This window comes from Pollicipes pollicipes, unplaced genomic scaffold (assembly GCF_011947565.3).
Source record: "Pollicipes pollicipes isolate AB1234 unplaced genomic scaffold, Ppol_2.1 Scaffold_2555;HRSCAF=2994_pilon_pilon_pilon, whole genome shotgun sequence".
Taxonomy (NCBI): domain Eukaryota; kingdom Metazoa; phylum Arthropoda; class Thecostraca; order Pollicipedomorpha; family Pollicipedidae; genus Pollicipes; species Pollicipes pollicipes.
The window spans coordinates 23,429,244-23,449,280 of NW_023596136.1; the positions used below are offsets into that span (position 1 = coordinate 23,429,244).

The 20,037-nt window shown below is 62.0% G+C and overlaps 1 protein-coding gene across 1 annotated transcript in view; it reads left to right on the forward strand.

The window, feature by feature from the left end:
- The window catches only part of LOC119099284 (homeobox protein homothorax), a 123,003-nt gene that overhangs the window by 60,186 nt on the left and 42,780 nt on the right, over positions 1 to 20,037 (forward strand). Inside the window, exons 2-3 of the mRNA XM_037222411.1 lie at positions 3,074 to 3,219; positions 11,850 to 11,926. Of these exons, the coding sequence (XP_037078306.1) occupies positions 3,074 to 3,219; positions 11,850 to 11,926 (223 nt within the window). The remainder of the gene's footprint in view (positions 1 to 3,073; positions 3,220 to 11,849; positions 11,927 to 20,037) is intronic.

Here is a 20,037-nt window from a genome sequence, read left to right on the forward strand (position 1 = left end):
GCACGGCGCCGGCCTCTCCTGAGACGGATCGCGGCCCGACGTCGGCACAAAAGGCGGCGCTCTCGCCGGCGCCGGGCTCCGGGCGGCGACGCGGCGATTGTGCGCCGCGCCGCGCCGTTCCCAGAGCAGCGGTGCTGGACCCCGCTAACGGCCTGGCCGGCGTCCTCAGCCGCTCTGTCCTCTCTGTGCTCGCCGGCTGCCCGCGGCTCTCTCCGGGCTCACCTGGGCCGGCCGGCACCCCGATCCCTCGGCTCCGGCGCTCCGCTGACTCGCGGCTCGCGGCGGCAGCCGTCCGGCCGCGGCGCCGCGCGCCCGCCGCCAAACACGCCTCGCCTTCTGCGAGAGTGCTCCGCAGATGTCTCGTTACGGGGCGCATTGTGGCGCGGCGGCCAGGCCGATGTCTGTATTGAGTTGTTGTTTATTCTCATCAGGGGAGGCGTAATGGCCTGACCGGCGCAGATCCGCCTCGTAACGCTAGCCATTTGGTCGGCCGGGGTGCAACGTCACGACAGGGCCACCGGCCTGTTTCATGCATTGATAATACTTATAATTACAGTACGTCTTGTTGTGCACCGACCGCGGTGAAAAATTGCCTTTAATCGGCCAAATCGGCGTTGAAAATAGGAGACAAGCATGCTGAAAAGCCTGGGTGACAGGGCTAAATACGACGGAGGTGCTCAATCTGGTCCTATTGAGTGCGTGAGTAATGGCGGCTGCCTAACGAAGCTCGGCTTATGAAATTAATGACTGCCGGAGCGAGCGCCGTGCTTTTCACCTGGTAAAAACCGATCACGTCTCATCAGGCAGCATTGAGCCAATCCATCGGCCGTCTGGCCGGCCAGGCCGGGCCGCCGCCAGCATTGGGAGAGGGCTCGTCGCCAGCGTCGGGAGAGGGGCCGCCCAGCATCGAAGAGGGCCGCCGCCAGCGTCGGGAAAGGGCCGCCCAGCATCGAAGAGGGCCGCCGCCAGCGTCGGGAAAGGGCCCGTCGCCAGCGTCAGGAAAGGGCTCGCCGGCAGCGTCGGGAGAGGGGCTCCGCCGCCAGCGACGAGACGGGAGGCGGCGCTGGTGCCGGCACGGCCGACACGCTCAGGCTCTGGTGTCGGTGGACGACGGTCTGTGGAGTGGAGGTCCTCTGATGGAATCGATGCACTTTGGTCCCACTGATGATGCTATGACCTGCACAGCTGCCCAGGTGTAGCTCAGTTTTGGCACACGTAGTCCCAGCTCACTGCTAGGTGGTTGCAGTGGCGTACGCAAGGGGAGCTTTTGATGTCATGGTCCTCTTGAAAGTGCTCGTGGTTTCCCTAGGCCCACACATTTGGCAGTTTGGCCGGGCAAGAAACACGGCCCCTATAGCGACGAAGTGGGACGCTTTGGCTCTTGAAAGCCCTTGTCCCCTATTCCCTGATCTGACCTCTCCTGGGCGAAATCCTGGCTACGCCACTTGATTGTTGTGCCTGGTGTGACGGTCTGATGTTGACTGTGCCGTGTAGGACGTAACGGGAGACGGGCAGCGCATAAACTAACCATTTTCTCAAGCGCCACGAATGCGGGGCGTTGGTGGCTTGCTTCTTTGGAGTGCGGTTTGCGGACCATGACATTGAACGGAGCCCCAACAACCCAGCCTCCGTTGCCTTGGTGGTGGCCCCGGGAGGTCGCACACGTGTCACAACCTTCCCGGCGACGGGCCGGGCACGGGCATCACTGCGCATCAGGAACGTCACTGCGCATCAGGAGCGTCCCTGCGCATCAGGTGCTCAGCCCCTTCAGGCGTGCCCTGCCGCGCTGTAACGGACAGCCTCCGCCGCCCTCTCCCCGCCGCCGACCCCGCCGGCCAGGGGGGTGGAGCGTCCCCCCTGACCGATCCATCGCGACCGCCGCGCGTGCCGCCGACACCCGGAATGGCCTGGTAACTAACCTGCGGCGGCGCGCTCCCTGTCGTCCCATCCGGACAGGCCGACGCGCCGACGTTATGCGCGTCGCTTCTTTATGGTGGCTGCCGCCGGCCTCTGAGCGGACCCCGGTGGCAGGCCCGCCCGCAGGAGCACCGCGATCGGGTACGGGCGGAGACGTGTGCGGCGCGTGGCGCGGCGGCCGCCGCTAACTTCAAACAGGGAGGTCTTCTTGTGAAGAGTTTTTTGGCAGTTTCGTGGTAATGTCTTCGTCATGTGCAGGCCTGCAATGTCTCGGACCGTCCCGAGCCATATTCAGCTCTCATATATCACCAATGCCATCAGTGTCACCGCAGCGGCCAACCGCTCGCCGTGCTAAGGAAATCCTATCTTCCCGACCATGGCAAATTCGCGCGGCGTATGACGCAACTGCATCTGGTGGTATCGAGAGTTTCGTGATTATGCGATTAGGAAGCTCAGAATTCTCGTAAAAAAATGGTGGAAACATCTTCGATCTTCTTGCCATAACATTCCGCGATAACGTTAAGCCCTTGAAAGCGTTATCTTCGGCCAATCGCGAAAGAAGTGCTGCTCAGACTTTATGACACCATTTAGGTACCGCCTCCTTACTTGGCTCGCACTCCGATGGCGCTTGCAAACCAACTGCTAATATGATTGAATTGTAAAACACGTCTTTGATGTGACAGTATCGTTTGTACCCCCGATGGGATCGGTTTTCCGTGTTTTCCTATGATCGTACAGGCCTTCGCACGGGTTTTGCAAGCTCGTCTGACACTTGATTGGTGATTTTATCATGGCCGGCGTTGCTGTGAGCCGGCCGAACTGAACATGGCTAATGATTTCATTCGGAGACGGTTATCGGACGAAAAACACGCTGTCTAGCGGCGAAAAATAGTGTCTGACATTAATATGTGTCAAAACGGATTGGTAAAACTTCTGCAAACAAAATAAAAACGGCCAGCTTCTTAGTGCAGCTATTCTAGTGTGTCACTACGACTGCGCATCCCGACCGCCCTGCTGTTGCTATATACTGAAACAGTGTCTTAGCAGTGTTTACGAGAGGCATCAGGGACCGGTTTGACTGGGCGTAGGTGGACCCTGGTCGCGCGGCGGCGGCCATTTCGCTCGAAGTCGTCCTGACAGAGCTCCTCCGTTACAGGCGACGCCAGCAACGCCAGCATAGGCAGCGGCGACGGCACCGGCGAGGAGGAGGACGACACGGGAAAGAAGAACCACAAAAAGAGGGGCATCTTCCCCAAAGTCGCCACCAACATACTGCGCGCCTGGCTGTTTCAGCACCTAACGGTAAGTAAGCAGCGGTGGTCGCTGCCGGCTGATGGAGTCGCAGTGGTGACGGACTTCCGAATACCCCAGTTCACGTGACGACATCTCAGGACTCCAGATGGCTTCTGGCTGTTGCTGATGCTGCCTGGTGGCTTTTGATATCACCTGGTGACTCCTTGCGGCTCCTGATGGCACCCGCGAACGTTTAGTAGCTGTCGACGGTGTCTGATAGTTCCTGATGGCCGCCTATAGTACTAGATCAGTTATGATGATTCTAGATGGTCTCGCGAGACTCCTGATCGAGCAAGATAGCTCTTGATGCATCTCAAGGACACCTGGCGGCGTCTAATGTGTTTTAGTGATGTCTAATGGCCCCTGGTGTAGTCCAACGAAACCTGGTGGCGCCTGCTGGCTCCTGCTGGTCGACCTCCTGGGGTTCCTGGCCGAGTTCGGCTGCCAGCAGCGCAGCTCGCTGACAGGCTGGCGACGGCAGCTCCCCGGCTGCGCTGCGCTCGGTCTGCCCCGTCAACCGTCCGGCGCCGCTCCACGAGGCCGCGCTCGACTCGCCGCACCCCTCGCGTGCCGCGCCGGCTCGCTTCCCGCCCAATGGCACCTCCATTTGGCGGCGTCCCGACGCGGCCGTCGAGCCGCGCGCCGCCGAATTTGTCGCGCGCCAGTGGACTTGTCGAATATGCTCGGAGGGCGACGAAGACGGCGCCGACGCCGGCCCGCCGCCACACCGGCCGAGACCGACCCGACCGACGCTCGGGCGCGCCGCGCGGCTCGATGCGCCGCAAGATGGATGACGCGGGGTAAAACAAAGAGGAGGGAACCGTGCGAAGCAGCGACGAGACAGATAGACAGCGGACAAAGAGATGGTCGCGGATAGCCGGGCGGGGGAGCGGCGCAGTCGATCGCCGCGTGCTCATCAGCACACGGTTTGATCCCGCGGACCTGTTTATCCCATTAATTTCGCATCAGTCCGGCACCGAGCGACTCTCCGGGGAGTGGCGGCTCCAATCTAATTGGTCCCCCGGAAACCAGATTACCCGACAGCGTGGCGCTGCAGCGCGCCGCGCCGGACCGACCTAATCGCCGCCGGCGGCGCCGTCTGCGGGGACCAGCGCCGTCCTGCCGCCGCCGCTCTGGTCCGGGTCTGCAGCGAACAGCGCCGCTGTGGTCCGTGCCTGTGGGGACCAGCGCCGCTGTGTTCCGGGCTGCGGGGACCAGCACCGCTGTGGTCCGGATCAGCAGGGACGAGTGATGCCGTGGTACGGATCTGTAGCGAACAGAGCTGCAGTGGTCTGGGTCTGCAGGAATCAGCAGTGTCTGGGTAGTCCAGGCCGCGCATGCTCAAGTGGCGCATTTGCCTGGATGCGCGGGAAGCTGCGCTGTACGGACGAAGACTGCTGTGAAATGGATCTCCAGTGACCAGAGCTGTTGTGATACGAATATGCATGGAGCAGCGTTGCCGTGGTTCAGACTAGCGAAGGCCCAGAACGGTTGGAGTCCAAACAATGCGCAGTTGGAGCGGTGGTGCCATGAAACAATGCGACGATGGACTCGGAACCGTCAAACTGGCCTAACGCAAGGTCCAGGTTCGTATTGCGCGAGATGCGAAACAAGGTCCTTTGATGTTCGTGAGTGCTCCATACAAGTGTCTGCGCCAGACAGACCGTGGTGCTCTGGGCAAGTCTGCAGCGCCCCATGCGAATTCTGGGTGCCTCAGACAAACATCCTACCGCTCCCTGCGCGCCTTCAACGCCATCGACGCCGCAGACCGTGCGGGGCCCCCCCCCCCCCCATCAGGCGCCTCGCGGCGCCGTCACAGTGAACGCACGCGGCCGGGGCGCCGGCGCCCCTCCGTTCCCATCTGCGCGTCTGGCCGCCGCCGCCGCGGCGTCATCGGGTGACGTCAGATGTCGACGGTCCAGCCGACTCTCGTAGCGACTTCCTGCCGCCGCCGAAATCTTCCTGCCTCTCTGTCGGCACCTAATGGGTTGGAACTAATGCCCGGCCGGGGGGAGCGCGGACCGGCGGCCGCCGTCGCTGGACCGGCGGCGCGCGGCGCGGCCGAGGGCCGGACCGGACGCGGCGTCATCACGCCGTCGCCGCCGCTGGACCGCCGCTGTGGTGCGGCTGCGCTCGGCTCGGCTTTGGGCGAGGAGGAAAATCACGGAGCTGGAGGCTGCAGACGCTGGGGCCAGCGTTCGAAGGCCTGTTTGGGCTTCGGACGGAACGCCTGTGCGGAGGTGCTCATCGTAGGCTGAACTCCCTGCCGGCGTCGGTGGGGCGTTCAGGCGTCCAAGCGTTAAGACAAGCGTTATTGGGTACTCGTGTTGGCAGACTGGCCTTCGCTGTAATGGGCATTGCTGGGTGGCTGGACTGTGTTTTGCAGGCCTTTATTGGTGGGACACTCGACATTTTTCTGACATTGGAACGTCGGCCGAGAGTCGGGATACTGCCACAAACAGATGGCTGAGCTGTGGCCGGCTGAGGAGTTCGAGAGTCGGGTTACTGCCACAAACAGTCCCGAGATCGACTGAGCTGTGGCCAGCTTAAGGGCTTGAGAATCAGGACACTGTCACAAACAGTGCTGGAATCGACTGAGCTGCGGCCGGTTGCGGAGCTCGAGAGTCGGGTTTCTGCCACAAACAGTCCCGAGATCGACTGAGCTGTGGCTAGCTAAAAGGCTTGAGAGTCGGGATACTGTCACAAACGGTGCTGGAATCGACTGAGCTGCGGCCGGCTGCGGAGTTTGAGAGTCGGGATGCTGTCACAAACAGTCCCGAGATCGCCTGAGCTGGGGCCAGCTAAAGGGCTTGAGAGTCGGGACACTGTCATGAACAGTGCTGGAATCGACTGAGTTGCGGCCGGCTGCGGAGCTCGAGAGTCGGGATACTGTCACAAACAGTGCTGGAATCGACTGAGGTGCGGCCGGCTGCGGAGCTCGAGAGTCGGGATACTGTCACAAATCGTGCCGTGATCGACCGAGCCGTGGCTAGCGTCACAAACAATCCTGAGATCCGCCGAGCTGTGGACAGCTGGTGGGCTCCCTAGACCTCATTGAAAGCAGCACAGAGCGCCATGTACCATACTGAGAACCTTGCGAGAACTTGTGCACCAGACTAAGGGCACCAAGGGAACTGATGAGCCAAACTTGCTCGGCCATGCCGGAGCTCAGACGTAGAACTGAGGACCGCATGGGACATCAGAGACTAAACAAACGATGGGCCTTGCGGGACTGCTGGACCCAAGTTAGTTCGACACGAGAGGTGGCCGAACAACTTGAGGACCGCGCGAAAAGTAATGGCTTCACGGAGGACCACACAGATGCTGGTGGACGTAGATGCACCTGGGAACTGGTGGGTCAAGCAACAGAACACATGAGAGCTGGTGGACCTGGCTGAGAACTCCACGAGAGCCTACGTACTTAGTTGAGAACGCAGGAGCTGGCGGGCGACACTCGACCAGACAGTTGGCGGACCAAGCTGAGGGTAACAAGGGCGCTGGCGTATCGAATCGAAGAACCCATGGAGCTGGTGGACCGAGTTGGGGACCACACGGGAGCCGGTGGACTACGGGAGCTGGTGAGCCCAACTGTGGACCACACGGGCGCCAGTGGACCAGGCTGGAGACTTCACCATCTGACGGCTCAACCGTGAATCACATTGGCTAGAACAGAGGATCCACGACGCATTGAAATTCGAATCCTAGAGCGCCACTCCCAATGCGGCTCTGAGACTGAACTAGAACGTAAAAGTCGGTCCGATGTTTTGTCATGATTTTATCACCTTTAGAATCAATTTTAATCCTGATTCTCTATCTAATTGCAATAGATGATTCCCATATTCGTGGCATGAAGTTCTCGGAGCGAGGTAGTGTTGTATATATGGTGTGAGACCTGCAAATCGAGACCCCAGCTCTAACACGGCACCTGGAGGCCCACAATGGAAGCTGACCGGCAGACCAACCTGAGGACCTCGCAGGACCGGGCGGACGCAGCCGAGCTCGATACGACGACGGCACTGGACGTGGACAACGACGTGGACCAACTGGAGATACTGGACCAGCTCAGGACCACACCGGAGATACTGGACCAGCTCATAACCACACAGGAGATACTCGACCAACTGGGGACCACACAGGAGATGCTGGACCACTTGGCACCAGCCGGAGGATGCTGGACCAACTGGGGATCACACGGAAGATGCTGGACCAGCCGGGCACCGACCGGAGGATGCTGAACCCGCGGGGACCACACAGGAGATACTGGCCCAGCTGGGGACCGCACGGGAGCTGGCCCTGCCCGCTGCCGATCACGCACGCCCAAATGGAATGCGGATTCGGGCCGGCCGCGAGGACCACCGACCCGTCGACCGGCGCTCGCCGCGGCGGTAAAACTCCCGACTCGGCGGCCGCCCGTTGATCCGCCGAGTTTTTTCTTCTTTTGCGGCGGCGGCGCGGCGATCTGCGGCACGATTGTGTGCGCGGCTGACGTGGCGCTGCGGCGACATTCCGCGTCGGCTTGCAGAGTCGCCATTCGCGGCTGACAAGACCATTACGAACGTATCGCGCCGTCCATCGGCATTTCTGTGATTATTCAATTTCCAGCCTTAATGACACAGGCCGGGCTGGCAATTAACCGCACTGCGGCGACGTCGGCGCGGCGGCGACAGGACCGCGGCGACACCGGGCCTGCCGCCGAGCCGGCGCGGCCGCCGCCGAACCGGCCCGGTCAGCCGCGCGCCGCCAAAAAATGTGCCGCCGCACCGGCTCAGCCGCACGCCGGCTGATCGCATCGCGGCACCTTGTTTACCCGCCGGCCCTGAGCCGCGCCGCCGAAGCTCCTCACTCTTTTCCGCGACGCGACGACGGCGGCCGCAGATAGGCGCTTTTGGCCGGCCGGCGGCGGCGGCGGCTGTGTGTGGTGGCGGCGGTGCCGGCGCGGCTCCGGCCGACGGCTGGCACGTGATCGTCACCAGGGCAGTGACGTCAGAGCGGGGCGCGGCGACCGGGCGGTGACGTCAGAGCGGGACACCGCAGCCGGACAGTGAGAGCGGAGCGGGGCAGTGACGTCAGAGCTGGTCACTGCGGCGGGCAGTGGCGTTGGAGCGCAAGCCCCGGCCGGACAGCGACGTCACAGTGGGACAGTGACGTCAGGCCGTCGCCATCGATGCGAGCCGTGTTTGTTTCTGCCGTCGATGTTTGTTAGCGGCGCTGTCCTACTGCGGCGGCGGAGAGGTAAACTTTGCGCACTTATATCAACACGACCGCAGGACAACTGATGGCCTTTAAACAGCCATTCATCATCGCCGCCTGATATATAAGCCGACGCGGCTCTCCGGTTTCGGGGGCGCGCCGCGCGCGTGTTGGCGCAGCGCTCGGCGGCGGCGCCTGCGGCCTGCGCCGGTGCGTGCGCCGGCCGGCCGCGCCGCCACGCACTCTGGGGGCGCGGGCACGCGCTCGGACCGCCCTGTTTTAACATGTAAATTAGCCTAATGCGGAGGAGCGGGTCGCGTGCGGCCGCGGCCGGGCGCAGTCGCACCGTGATGCGCCGCTGTCGTGCCTGCGGCTTTGTTATCAGCCATTACGCGAGATGGCAGCGCCGGAATCGGCGCGCGCCGCCGCTCGGGCGCCGCCGCGGTCCGCTGTTTGCCGGCCGCGCGGGGCCGCTGGTAGTGCGTCGGCCGCCGCGTGCCGACGACTGGCGAACCGGGCCTGGCCTAGGCGCGCGAGCCTGCCAAAATGGAGCAGAATGGCCAGAATGGCCGGTTTAGGAGCGTGCTGAGCTGCTGTATTCATGAGACCATTTAGAATTATCATGCAGTTATCGGTGGCGGATTTGCATGAACATGCTTTGTCATCTCATGTCAATTTATTCGGCATATCAAGTTCGGTGCAGTTCGCATTCACAACCGACTCTGAAATTACAATATAGAGAGCCCGTACTTTGCAAAGAATCTCGTTTTCCTCCGCTTCTGATTCACCGACCGATCCGGCCAACGCGACGCCTTATGCCGCGGCGAGCGCGTGCGTTCAGTAGCGGCGTTCTGCTGCGCAAGGTCGGAGGCCGACAACACATGTTGCCACCGCTCACGACATCCGATAACTCAGCCGCGGTTGGCGACGGTCGAGTGGTGCGAACGGTATGCACGGCAGGCCAGCCGGTCAGCTGCTCAGCTGACGGTCGGCCGGGGGGGGGGGGGGGCAGCCACCGGCCAGGCTCGACTTCATGTTCACACGGCATGCGCTGCGTGTCGCGGTCACGTCCACAGCCACGCGGCCACAGTCATGTCATATTGCCCGGCGCTTCTCGGTCAGAGACTCGCCGCTCGTAGGCGGCGGCGCGTCGGAGCCCTGCGTGGGGCTGCGGGCGCCAAACGCAGACGTCTCTCAGCGACGGTTGCTGCGAGTTTGGGACTCTCCGCACAATATAGCGGTGCAGTCCAACGCAACGCTCTGTGCAACATTCCTGCATGCATTATCAATTACTCGTCAAGTCTGTGCATTGAACCTGGATGGCGAGACAGCCGACGAATGCCATGTGACGATGGACAGCCATTTAGCATACAATGGGCCATTCAGCGTCCTGGGGCTCGGCTTATGGAACGGCATCACATGATGACGCGCGATGGTGGTGATGGGACGGTAGCACTGGCGGGGGGATGGTGGCGTTGACGGACGGCGGCACATGATGACGACGGTGGCGATGATGGGATGACAGCACGTGATGAGCGAGTGACTACGTTGTTGGGTGGTAACGTTTGACGGGGCATTGCTGGCGGTGGTGGCCGGCACCGCATGATGAGGCAGCAGGTAATGGCGGCGCTGGAGCGACGGCGGCGGATGACGGGGTGGTGATGGTTCCTCTCGGAGTACGCTCGCCGGCCGCTGGCGGCCACGCTAACTGGATTTCCAGCTCACAAATTATTCCCAGGCGCTCGCTCCAGCGCAATCTCAAGTCCGAGACGAAATCCAATTACTTGATCCCTGCAGTAATTGGATACGAGCATTTCGTTAATATTTGAAGCGTCCTGACGGTGGCCGGGAAGCGAGGCTGCGGGGTTCGCTTGGTGCAGCTTCGTCCAGCGCTGTTGGCCAGCGCCTGGTTGCTCCGGGCCGCGCTGAGGGCAGCTTCATCCGCGCCCTGGAAGGGGTCGTGTTTCGAATTCAGCAACGGCAAACGACCGCCACTATTGCACTTTCGGAGCGGAATATTGCTGTTTGACTTATTGGCATAAACGTGCCCCGGGGAGGCGAGAAATATTTTATATCACCAAACAATAAATAAGCCATTGATAGGGTGTGGGATCGGAAGACTTCAGGGCTGAATATTTTAGCGCCGCCTGGGAGACATTCGTGCGTCGATTGCTATTCAGAAGCGAGCCCGCACCGTTATTTTATATTCTGTGGAAGCGGCACGAATAGACTGGCTACTCAGGCCGCGCCAGCCTGGGCCTGTGACAGCGGTCCTCGCGAGGATTCGGGAGCAGGGTGGAAAGAGGGTCGCTGCAGGACTCCTCGTGAAGACGCCAGGGCAGGAGAAGGCTGAGGTCATGGGAGGAGTCGCCAGTCAGGCTGCAGAAGGGAGCCGACTCATGGCCAAAGACGGAGTTTTCGTGGGATTAGGAAAAGAGAGTCGGGACCTGGTGCTCGTAGCCAGGCGTAGTTTCCTTCTCAGATGTGTCTCCATCCCGCCCCCTCCTCGCTCCAACTTTTAAGAGAGGGGAGAAACCAGTTTATGTGCATTTCAAGGGTGTTTGACCATTTTTTAACCAAGTCCCTACCCACAACTTATTTTGTGAAACTGCGCCATTGATTCTTGGGGAAAGGGGAACCTGAAAATAGACACGAGTCCATGTGAGATATGCGAAGCGGGGAAGCATGTTCCGAAGTCGTCGTGAGCATGTCATGAGAGAGACGTAGCAAGCGTGCTGTACGATGAGGTCGAGCCGTCGAGCCCTTTGAGTTCCGTTGTGCGGTACAGGAGGCACAGTAGTACTACTGTCGATACAATACCGCTGGCTTTATGGGCCCTCATTCAAGAGTGTGGCACACGCTGACAGTTCGCAGTGTTTGCTCGCTGAATAAACGATGGAGCATGTGCTCACTGTTTTGAAACAGTTCCGTGAGATATGCCTTCGTTTTAGCGTGCATTTAGGGCCCGTAAACTCGGAATTTCCCTCATAAAGTGACAGCCGAGCAGTCTTTAACAGTCAGTTCCGTCTGGGTTTGTTTTAGGACCCACTAGAATCATCTCTGCGCTCACACTGCTTAGCTTTATGCATATTTAAGAGGTGGTCCCTATGGTCGGAACGTTTCCTTAATGCGCCCCATCCGCAGTCATCTGCGAGTTCCTTTAAGACCTCGTAAGTGAGCCGAAAGTGCCAGATAGCACGGCAAACTTTCAAATGGGAAAAGTGTCAGGTGATTTAATTCAAAATGGCGATGTCTTGCGTGGTTGTCGGGCGTTAGCGGCGCTGTGCGGCGTTCGTGAGAGCGGCGCCAGGGTGCGCCAGCCGCCGCGTGCTCCGCGGGGCGCCAGGCGGCTGCGCCAGCTCTGCGCCAGCTTGGTGTCGCGTCGCGGTCGACGGCGGCCGTCTGCAGCCGACCGGCAATGCTCTGACGCACCGCTCGTTCCGTTGCAGCACCCGTACCCGTCTGAAGACCAGAAGAAGCAGCTGGCGCAGGACACAGGTCTGACGATACTTCAAGTCAACAACTGGTAAGTCGGCCGACCGGGCCGCGCCGGAGCTGTTTTTGCAGCTCGCGCGAGCGCGCCAATCTGCGCTTCACACGCAATTAAACCCCAAATGGTTAAGTCGGGGCAGAACAAAGGCCGAGTTAAAACCACATCCAATATGCCCCCCGCTGTCTGATCCGCGGCCGGCGCCCGCGGCCAGCCTTTATTAGCCGTACGGCCCGACCGGAATATTATACGGGCGCGGCGACCGGCCGTAGATTTGCTACACGGCCGAGAGGCGGCACCGGGAATGTTGGCCGCCTCTCGGCGCCGCGGCCCTGCATTATTCATGGGTGTCGCGCGGCCGGGCGGCGGGGTCAGCGGGCCGGCGCGCCATTGGCCGGCGCGCCGCCGGGTCACGCCCGAGGTCACAGGTCGGCTGCGTCGCCGCGCATTCCGGCCCGTGGAGCGCCACAAATCATAAGGAGGAGGGCTGTCCTGACAGAGTATTGGTCGGCGCCATTCAGCTAATAAGCTTACACGGGATATCGGCGGTCATTAAAACGGCGCCAGCGGCGCGTCGGCCCACACGACGCGGCATCGGGCGCTCACGATCTCGGTCAGATGGTATCGGATGGCGGCCGGCCGCGCCGCGCGCCAGTAATGGCCGACCAGCCCCTATCCAGTTCTGTTTTTCGGATCGGCTTGCTTCGTTAGCGCGCCGCGCCCGTTCGCTCGGCGTGCCGCTCGCGGCGCGCGCCACCCGCCGCCCCCCGCTGGCGCGCTGTAATCGTATACAAAGTGACCGACGGCGCCAAAGTCCGTCGAATTTGAATGGTGGCCATCCCCATCAAAAGCGAAGCCGTTCGGAACTGGACGCTTATGGGATAACGGCCCGCGCCGGACCCTATGCATGCTGATGCGGCCGTTGGGGCGGCGGATGGTCCGACAGTCCGGCGGCGATCTCGGCGCGTCCTCGAGCCGGATCCGCCGCTTTTTGCCGGTCGCAACGCCAGGCGACGCTCGGAAAACAAACATAATTTATTGCAATTGCTCGTTGAAGCATTCAGCGTGCCGGGCGTCGCGTTTGGCGGCGGCGGCGGCGTCTACCGATGGCGGCGCGCCCCGGCTTCGGCTAATGACACGCCGCGTGCCCGCACCGTCATCGGCCGCGACAAAGATGCCGATTCATGTATTGATTTTCACGTTTTATTCAAAGGGGGCGGCGGCGAGAAGTGGCGTGGCGCCGGCCGTACCGCTCATTATGATGTGCGGCCTTTCATAAACGCCTGGTAATGATGTGCGCGCGTATCGAGCGCGGCCGCCCGCTGGGTGCGGCACTCTCTGACGGCGAGCGCGATTTCAGAATAAAGGCGCGCCCTGGGTGGCTGTTCGACAAAGCGCGTCGGCCTCCGGTGAAATGGCCGATGAGACAATGCATTCAATGCAAACCCGTTGCGTTTGCTTTTACACGGGGGTGCAATGCGCAGTACAAAGCGCTGGCCGCTTTGTGTGTTGACTCATCATGGGCCTTACTCGCGATGGGCGTTACTCGCGATGGGCCTTGGCCACCAGGACTGTGTCCACCGACCTTTCGGTGTTCGCCACGCAGTGAGGAGTCTCCTGCGTCGCCCTGGCAGCGCAGAAGCGCGCTCTCCCTTCCCACGAGCGGGGGTCGAGCGGGGCGGCCGTCCTCCGGGGAGGCGGTCGCCGATCTATCCTCTTAAAATCGGCGGTCCGCCTGAAATTGCATACGCTCTGGTCGGCGCGGGGCGGAACTCGACGCCGCCGGCTATTCTCAGCGGTCCAGCTCCCCTCCCCGTCCGCGCCCGAGCGCGCACAATCTGCCGGCGGCGGGCGCGCTAACGAAACGGCGCGTCGAATGCCAGCGGCGGCTCGCGGGTCACCGCCGCGTGACAGGGCCACACACCGGAATGCGCAGAATCCGCCCGAGTCGCCGCCGTCCCGTGCAGAAATCGCCAAATAGCCGCCCAGCCTGGCCCGCCGTCCCGAATCGGTCAGATGCCGGCGCGGCGGGCGCGTTCCTGGCGCGGTCCTGGCGCGGTGGTGCGGTCCGCGGTCCGCCCGGAGCTGGCTGGTCCGGACCAGCGACTGGCGCGGCCAGGCTCGTCCGGACCTCGCGCCGCCCGCGATCGACCGGTCCAGACCATGGTCTGTCCGGGCCCGTTTGGTCAGGATGAAACGGCTAAACCGTTTAAGTTGGGATATAGGGCGTGATCAAAGGCATGGAATCGTCCATTACTTACCAGCGCCAGAGATCAGAGGCAATAAGTGTCACTGGTTGACCACACCAGGGTACGCCCTGACCGTCCCTGACTGACTACATCAGGGTACGCCCTGACCATCTTTGACTGACCACACCAGGGGCCTTCCTGACCGTCCCTGGCTGACCACATCAGGGTCCTACGCCCTGACCGTCTTTGACTGACCACACCAGGGGCCGTCCTGAGCGCCCCTGCTTGACCACATCAAGGGCCGCCCTGACCGTCCCTGACTGACCACACCAGGGGACGTCCGGTCCCCCGCCGCCGCCGCCGCGTCGATTGCTTGCGCCCGGGTAATCTGGGAGCAAATTACGGTATCATCGGCGGCGCTGGCCCCTCGTGCGTGGCTCTGGGCCGCGTGAAGCGCAATGGAACACTGGCGTGCCAGATTGCCCCGCGATGAGGGCCGCCGAGGAAATTAGGCCGCCAGATAAGGGGTTAAATGGGCGGCTGTGTTGTGGCCGGCAGCGGGAGATTACCTAAACACGATCGACCGGGCGCGCCGCCTCGCGAGGCGCCCTTACTGAGCCGCTGGCAGGGGCTTCAGACAAGGTGAACAGGCCGGACAGCGGCGGACAGCGGCGGACAGTGGCGGGCAGTGGCGGGCGACAGCCCCACTGGACAGTTCCTCGCCGGACAACTGTGCGGGCCGCAGCAAGGACGCCAGCAGGAGGGAAGAGCCCCTCGATCGCGAGATGGCCCCCCTGCTGCCTGCCGTTCTGCCGAATTTGGAAGGCAGTTCTGATGGCCAGTGATCGGGTGACCGGCTACATTTGCAAATGTGCCACCGCTGCCTGAACTACGCATGTCATGTAGAGTGCTCTTTAAATATTTATCGTATTCTTAATCGATGGGGTAAGTCACTGTACATGATTCTGGAGTCCATCGTTTCATCGGGCCACAGCTGCTGCGAATATTCGTGATTGTTATTCAAATCAGATCTTTCGACGGAATAGTGCATTTTAAATGTGATTTATTGCATAAGGAGGCCTGTGATTTCGCTACCGCCTGCATAATGCTACGTAGACTGTGCCGGACTACTTCTTGATGGGGGACTTTAATAGATCACATGCACGAAGCGCATGGTCACAACAGGCCTTGCCGTGACTGGAATATGGGCAGAATACGTCATGTTTTGCCTGGCACAAGACAAAGGACAAAAAAATAGAGGAACCTGTTTCATTCCGCATCGTCGTGCCACGGTTGAACTCCTGGCTGCACGCCGAACGTATTCATGCATGGAACTCCTCTTCGGTGGCAGTGTCATCAAGCGCGATGGGAAATCTTTGGCATGAGATGATTCAACTATTACAGTGCAAGCATTTCTCGTCATGTTACAGGATAGCGCAATCACCAATCTCCCGCGGCCAATTGCCAGAAAGTTTGCCTGCACTGTCGGTTGCGAGCTCTTGGTGTTTATAACCGTCTGGCTGCTTTTAATCCGTCTGTTACTTCCATTATCGGGCAGGGTTTTTGCGGCCGTCGCGGTCGGCCAGCCAGGCCGCTGCTGGTGCGCGTGTGTTTTTGCGCGGTCTCCTCCATGATGGCGGCGCTGGCCTGATTTACGGCCGGCGGCCGAGCCCCCGCGGCCCGGCCCCAGCCCGATACCCGGCGGGCTCATTTCCGAACTCTAATGGCCGGCCAAATAGACCTCCGAACAGGCCCTAAACGGCGTCTGGTGTCGCTGGCCGGCCGGCGCTCTAATGGCCGACGTGAGGAGAGGCCAGCACCGACGCCGCCGCGGTCGCCGCCGCCGACGCCGGCGCCGACGCTAAAGTCGACGCCGACGCCGACGCACGCGCAGGCCGCGCTTTTTTGCGGCCGCCCGTCGCCGCCTTTTTGGACGGCTGCCTCGCGCGTGACATGTCCGCCGCACGCTCGTCCGCAGCTGCAAATGGCGCCGTCTGGCGGCGGGACAAAGCCCATTTTTAGTCGCCTTTCAGGTGACGCACTTGCAGTAATTGTCACCCGTCCTGGCGTTGTCATCCTCGTCCTTCCGTGCCGACGTGTGGCAGGTATTGATGGGTCACTGCGCCGACAGCTTCGGCAGCGCACATGTGTCTGGCTGCTGTGTTGCCCCGTGCTGACGCCGTTTAATCATAAGCCATTGTGCCGTAATCCCATGTCACCTGCCGGAGAATCCTCGGTGGCAGTGAGTCACAGGCGTCCATCTGTCTGGCCTGGCAGAGTGCCAAGAGTTCCAGAGCTTTTTGCTTGCGTTAATATAACAACGTCTAAATTACACGCTTTTGAATGAGCTGAAATGATGACAGTAGCGCACGCAAACTTACGACCTACAATTTTGTGGGGCACTCAATCGCACGTCCGAGCGATCCGTCAGCTTTTTTGCGCTGAAAGGCCCTCTCGCGCTCACGAGGGCCGCCGGTGGTGGTCGCGTTTGCGGTCGCCCACTCACTTGTTAGTAGATCAGGCCAAATGACGGGTCCGGACAATTCCTGGGGAGGGCGGGCGCTGATTCGACCAAATTACAATTGAAATAAGCATATTGGTGCTCAGATGAGGGACATTTGTCGTCAAGTACCCTCATCGAGGCGGTCGGGGTCCGCGGCGGAGCCGGGTCGCCCGGGCCAATTGCCGCCCGCCGCCCAGAGCCGCCGCATCAAAACAGCGCCGTTTGACGCGGGCGGGCGCCGCGACGCGCCGCGACAAACACTGGCAGCCGCCTGGGCAGTGTTTCCAATCGGCGGCGATGATTTAGGGTCGCGCGACCTGCGCTCTGTTGATCTCGGCGGCCGTCAGAGTCAGGAGCCTGCTCAGGCCGTGCTCGGGCCGAGCTCGGGGTGCACTCAGGTCGTGCTTGGGCTGCGCTCAGGCCGTGCTCAGGCCGTGCCCGGGACATACTCGGGTCGTGCTCCGGCGTGCTCGGCCGTGGCCGGGCCGCGCTGCGACCATGACCGGGCTCCACTCGGTCCATGCTCAGGTCGTGCTCGGGCCGAGCTCGAGCTGCACTCAGGCCGTGCTCGGGCCATACTCGGGTTTTGCTGTGGTCGTGCTCGGCCGTGGCCGGACCGCGCTGTGACCACGACCGGGCCCCACTCGGGCCGTGCTCGGGCTGTGATCGAGCCGCACTGTGCCCGTGACCGGGCTGTGCTCGGGCTGTGCTGTGGGCATACTCGGGCTGTGCTGTGACCGCCCTCGAGCCGTGGTTGGGCCGTGCTGTGGCCATGACCGGGCCACGCTCGGGCCGTGCTCGGGCCTTGCTGGTCGGCGCCTGAGCGGCGGCGGCGGCGCCGCTGGTGATGGGTGGCCGCGTCACTTGGGCCGGACACCCTGCACGCGCGCCGTGATGACGGCCCGTCTCAGGGGACGGATGACGTGCGAGCCCGGTGACGGATGACGCCCCCCGCGACCTGCGCTCCGGCGGGGGCGCTGTTGACGGCTCTGGCGGCCGCTGCCGGCTCCCGCGTCTGGCGACGCTCTGTGACGGTTTACGGGACAGGCGGCCACTCGGCGAGGGCCGCGGTCCTTTGACGCCGTCGGCGGTGTTGACAGGCGTGTGGCGGCTCGGGTGATGAATGTAGGAACCCATGATGTTCAGATGACAGCTCTGTGCACGTGCCGATGCATGTGGCGGTCGGCTCACGTTGGCGTGGGCTCAAGCTCCGTTTAGCACTCGCTGTAACTCTGTGACGTGTCCCACGCCGCTGTGAGCGCGGCGGCATTTGTCACGATTTGTGTGGCGTTTTCACAATCCTCTGCGGATATCTCGTGTTTGATCCCGGGCGAAATCCTACGCTGGACAGACGAGTTGTCCTGTAACGCATCAAGTGACATCTCTTCTGGCGGCGCTGTGACTGGCTGCTGTCGTAAGAGCTCGGATGACAAACCAGACCAGTGATGGGTTCCGTGTCAGCTGTTCCAACGGTCCATGTGACACTGCTGCGTCATCCCCTGTCACGCGCCAGCGCCATGCATGTGACGACTCCCGTGACAGACCAGTAACGTGCCTGCGGCGGGTCCTGTGCCACACCTGCAACGCTCCCGTGACTGTGCGTGCCGCCGACTGGTACCGACTCCTGCAGCGGCCGCGTGGCGGTCTCGTGCCGCGTGCCAGCGCTGTCACAGCGGCTGTCACAGCGCCCGCGACGGCTCGGGTGACGGCCAGCCGTGGCAGCTGGCCGCCGCTGGGTCGATGTCGGCCGATGCCGGGCGCCGTTGTCCCCGCGCCCCACCAATTGGTCCAGTCCGCGACCCGTAATACGGGTCAGGTAATGAAGGCCCGCTGTCACCGCGCCCCCCGCAATCGCCGATAACATTTATAAACTAAACGCCAGGTAAACATGCCCGCGACACAGCCCATCAGATAGCTGCCAGTCACGACAATTTCCCGTCATTTGGTGACAGTTTCGGTGGCGGCTGCCGCGGTGCGTCGGATGCCGCGCCGGCGGGACGCGCCGCCCGATCCGGTCTGGTCCGGTGCGGCGTGGTCTGGTCTGGTCTGGCCCGGATCCGGTGTGGCGCGCTCGGGAGTGTGCGGCACGCCGGCGCGCCCGCGGCCGGTCGCTCGGCGCGTGTGCTATTGGTGCGGCCAGTCGTGATGGATGGCCGACCCTGGTGACACTCCGGCCGCGCCGCCCATGACAAATGGCAGCAGGTGACGTCACCGGCTGCCCGGGTGTGACGTCATCCGTCGGGGCGGGGCCAGATGACAGGTCAAGTGGCGGCGTGACAAACGAGCGGCGATCACTGCCGCGGATCACGCGACCCCCCCGCCCAGCCTCCGCGGCCGCCTGCGAGGAGGGCCCCTCCTCTCGGGTCCACAGTTCGGCCGGTCTGGCGGGGGCACCACTCTTGCCCCCCCCCCCCCTTGCTGGAGGGCGCAGCCCGTCCTCCTGTGGCGGGAAGACGGCAGGGTCGGTGTCAGCCGGTAGCCCTGCGCACCGGTCGGCCCCTTTTCACTTCTGATTATTTCTCATCATTTTCCGAAGTAATTAAGCGGCAGGCCGGCGGCTGGAAGGAACAACACATAAGTTACAGGTAGCATATGGTCGCTGGGATCAGCCCCGCTAATTACGCAGCAGCCGGCGGCCAAACAGCCACCCAAAATAATCATACTGAAGCGCACCGTAAGCGGATAAAAACGGCCAGCAGCCGAACGGCGTTTTTATTAATGCAGCAGCTGTTGATTTGCCTGCTGCCATTGCCAGCGCTGACGGATGGTGGGCGGGGGGATATGGCAGCCGACGCCGGAGACGAGGGCGGCGCACGCCGGCCATCGTGACGCAGCGGCATCGACACGGACGACGGTGGTCGCGACGCACTGGCCGCCTGCTCACTCTAACCTAATAAACCAGGGAGCGTCCACGACACAAAAACGACAAATGGAGGCCACTTCCACCCACAACTAATGACGCCCCAACAATGGCGCCGCCATTACGGCCCGTTTTCATGTTTGCGGTAATCGGCGTCCGTAAGAAGTAATATTGGCCGCCGCCATAACTGTCAGACGACGGGAAATGGATTTTTTCTGCGGCAGCGTTTATTATGCATGTGCCGCGTCGATATCGGCACCGGCGGCGACGCAGCGCGTGGTGCGCCGCAAATGTAGCCGGCGCATGTCCGGCCCGATTTCACGCTGGCTGCCGTGAAAAGGCTGCACGGGCGCCAGCCGAGGCCAAGATGCAAAAATCGCCAGAAGTGTGCTATGCCTGTCTAGCGCGTAATCCTGCGCTGTCATCGCTGCTATTGTCCGGCCGGCTTTATAAATTACAAATTTTCACGCGTTTTTAAGCGACTGAGTCGCCGTTTGGAGGCGCGGGCTGGCGACGCGAGAAAAACGGCCCGTCGGTGAGGTCTTCATTCCTATGTACGGCACGGCGTCAGGCCGGCCACCCTATCTGACGCATC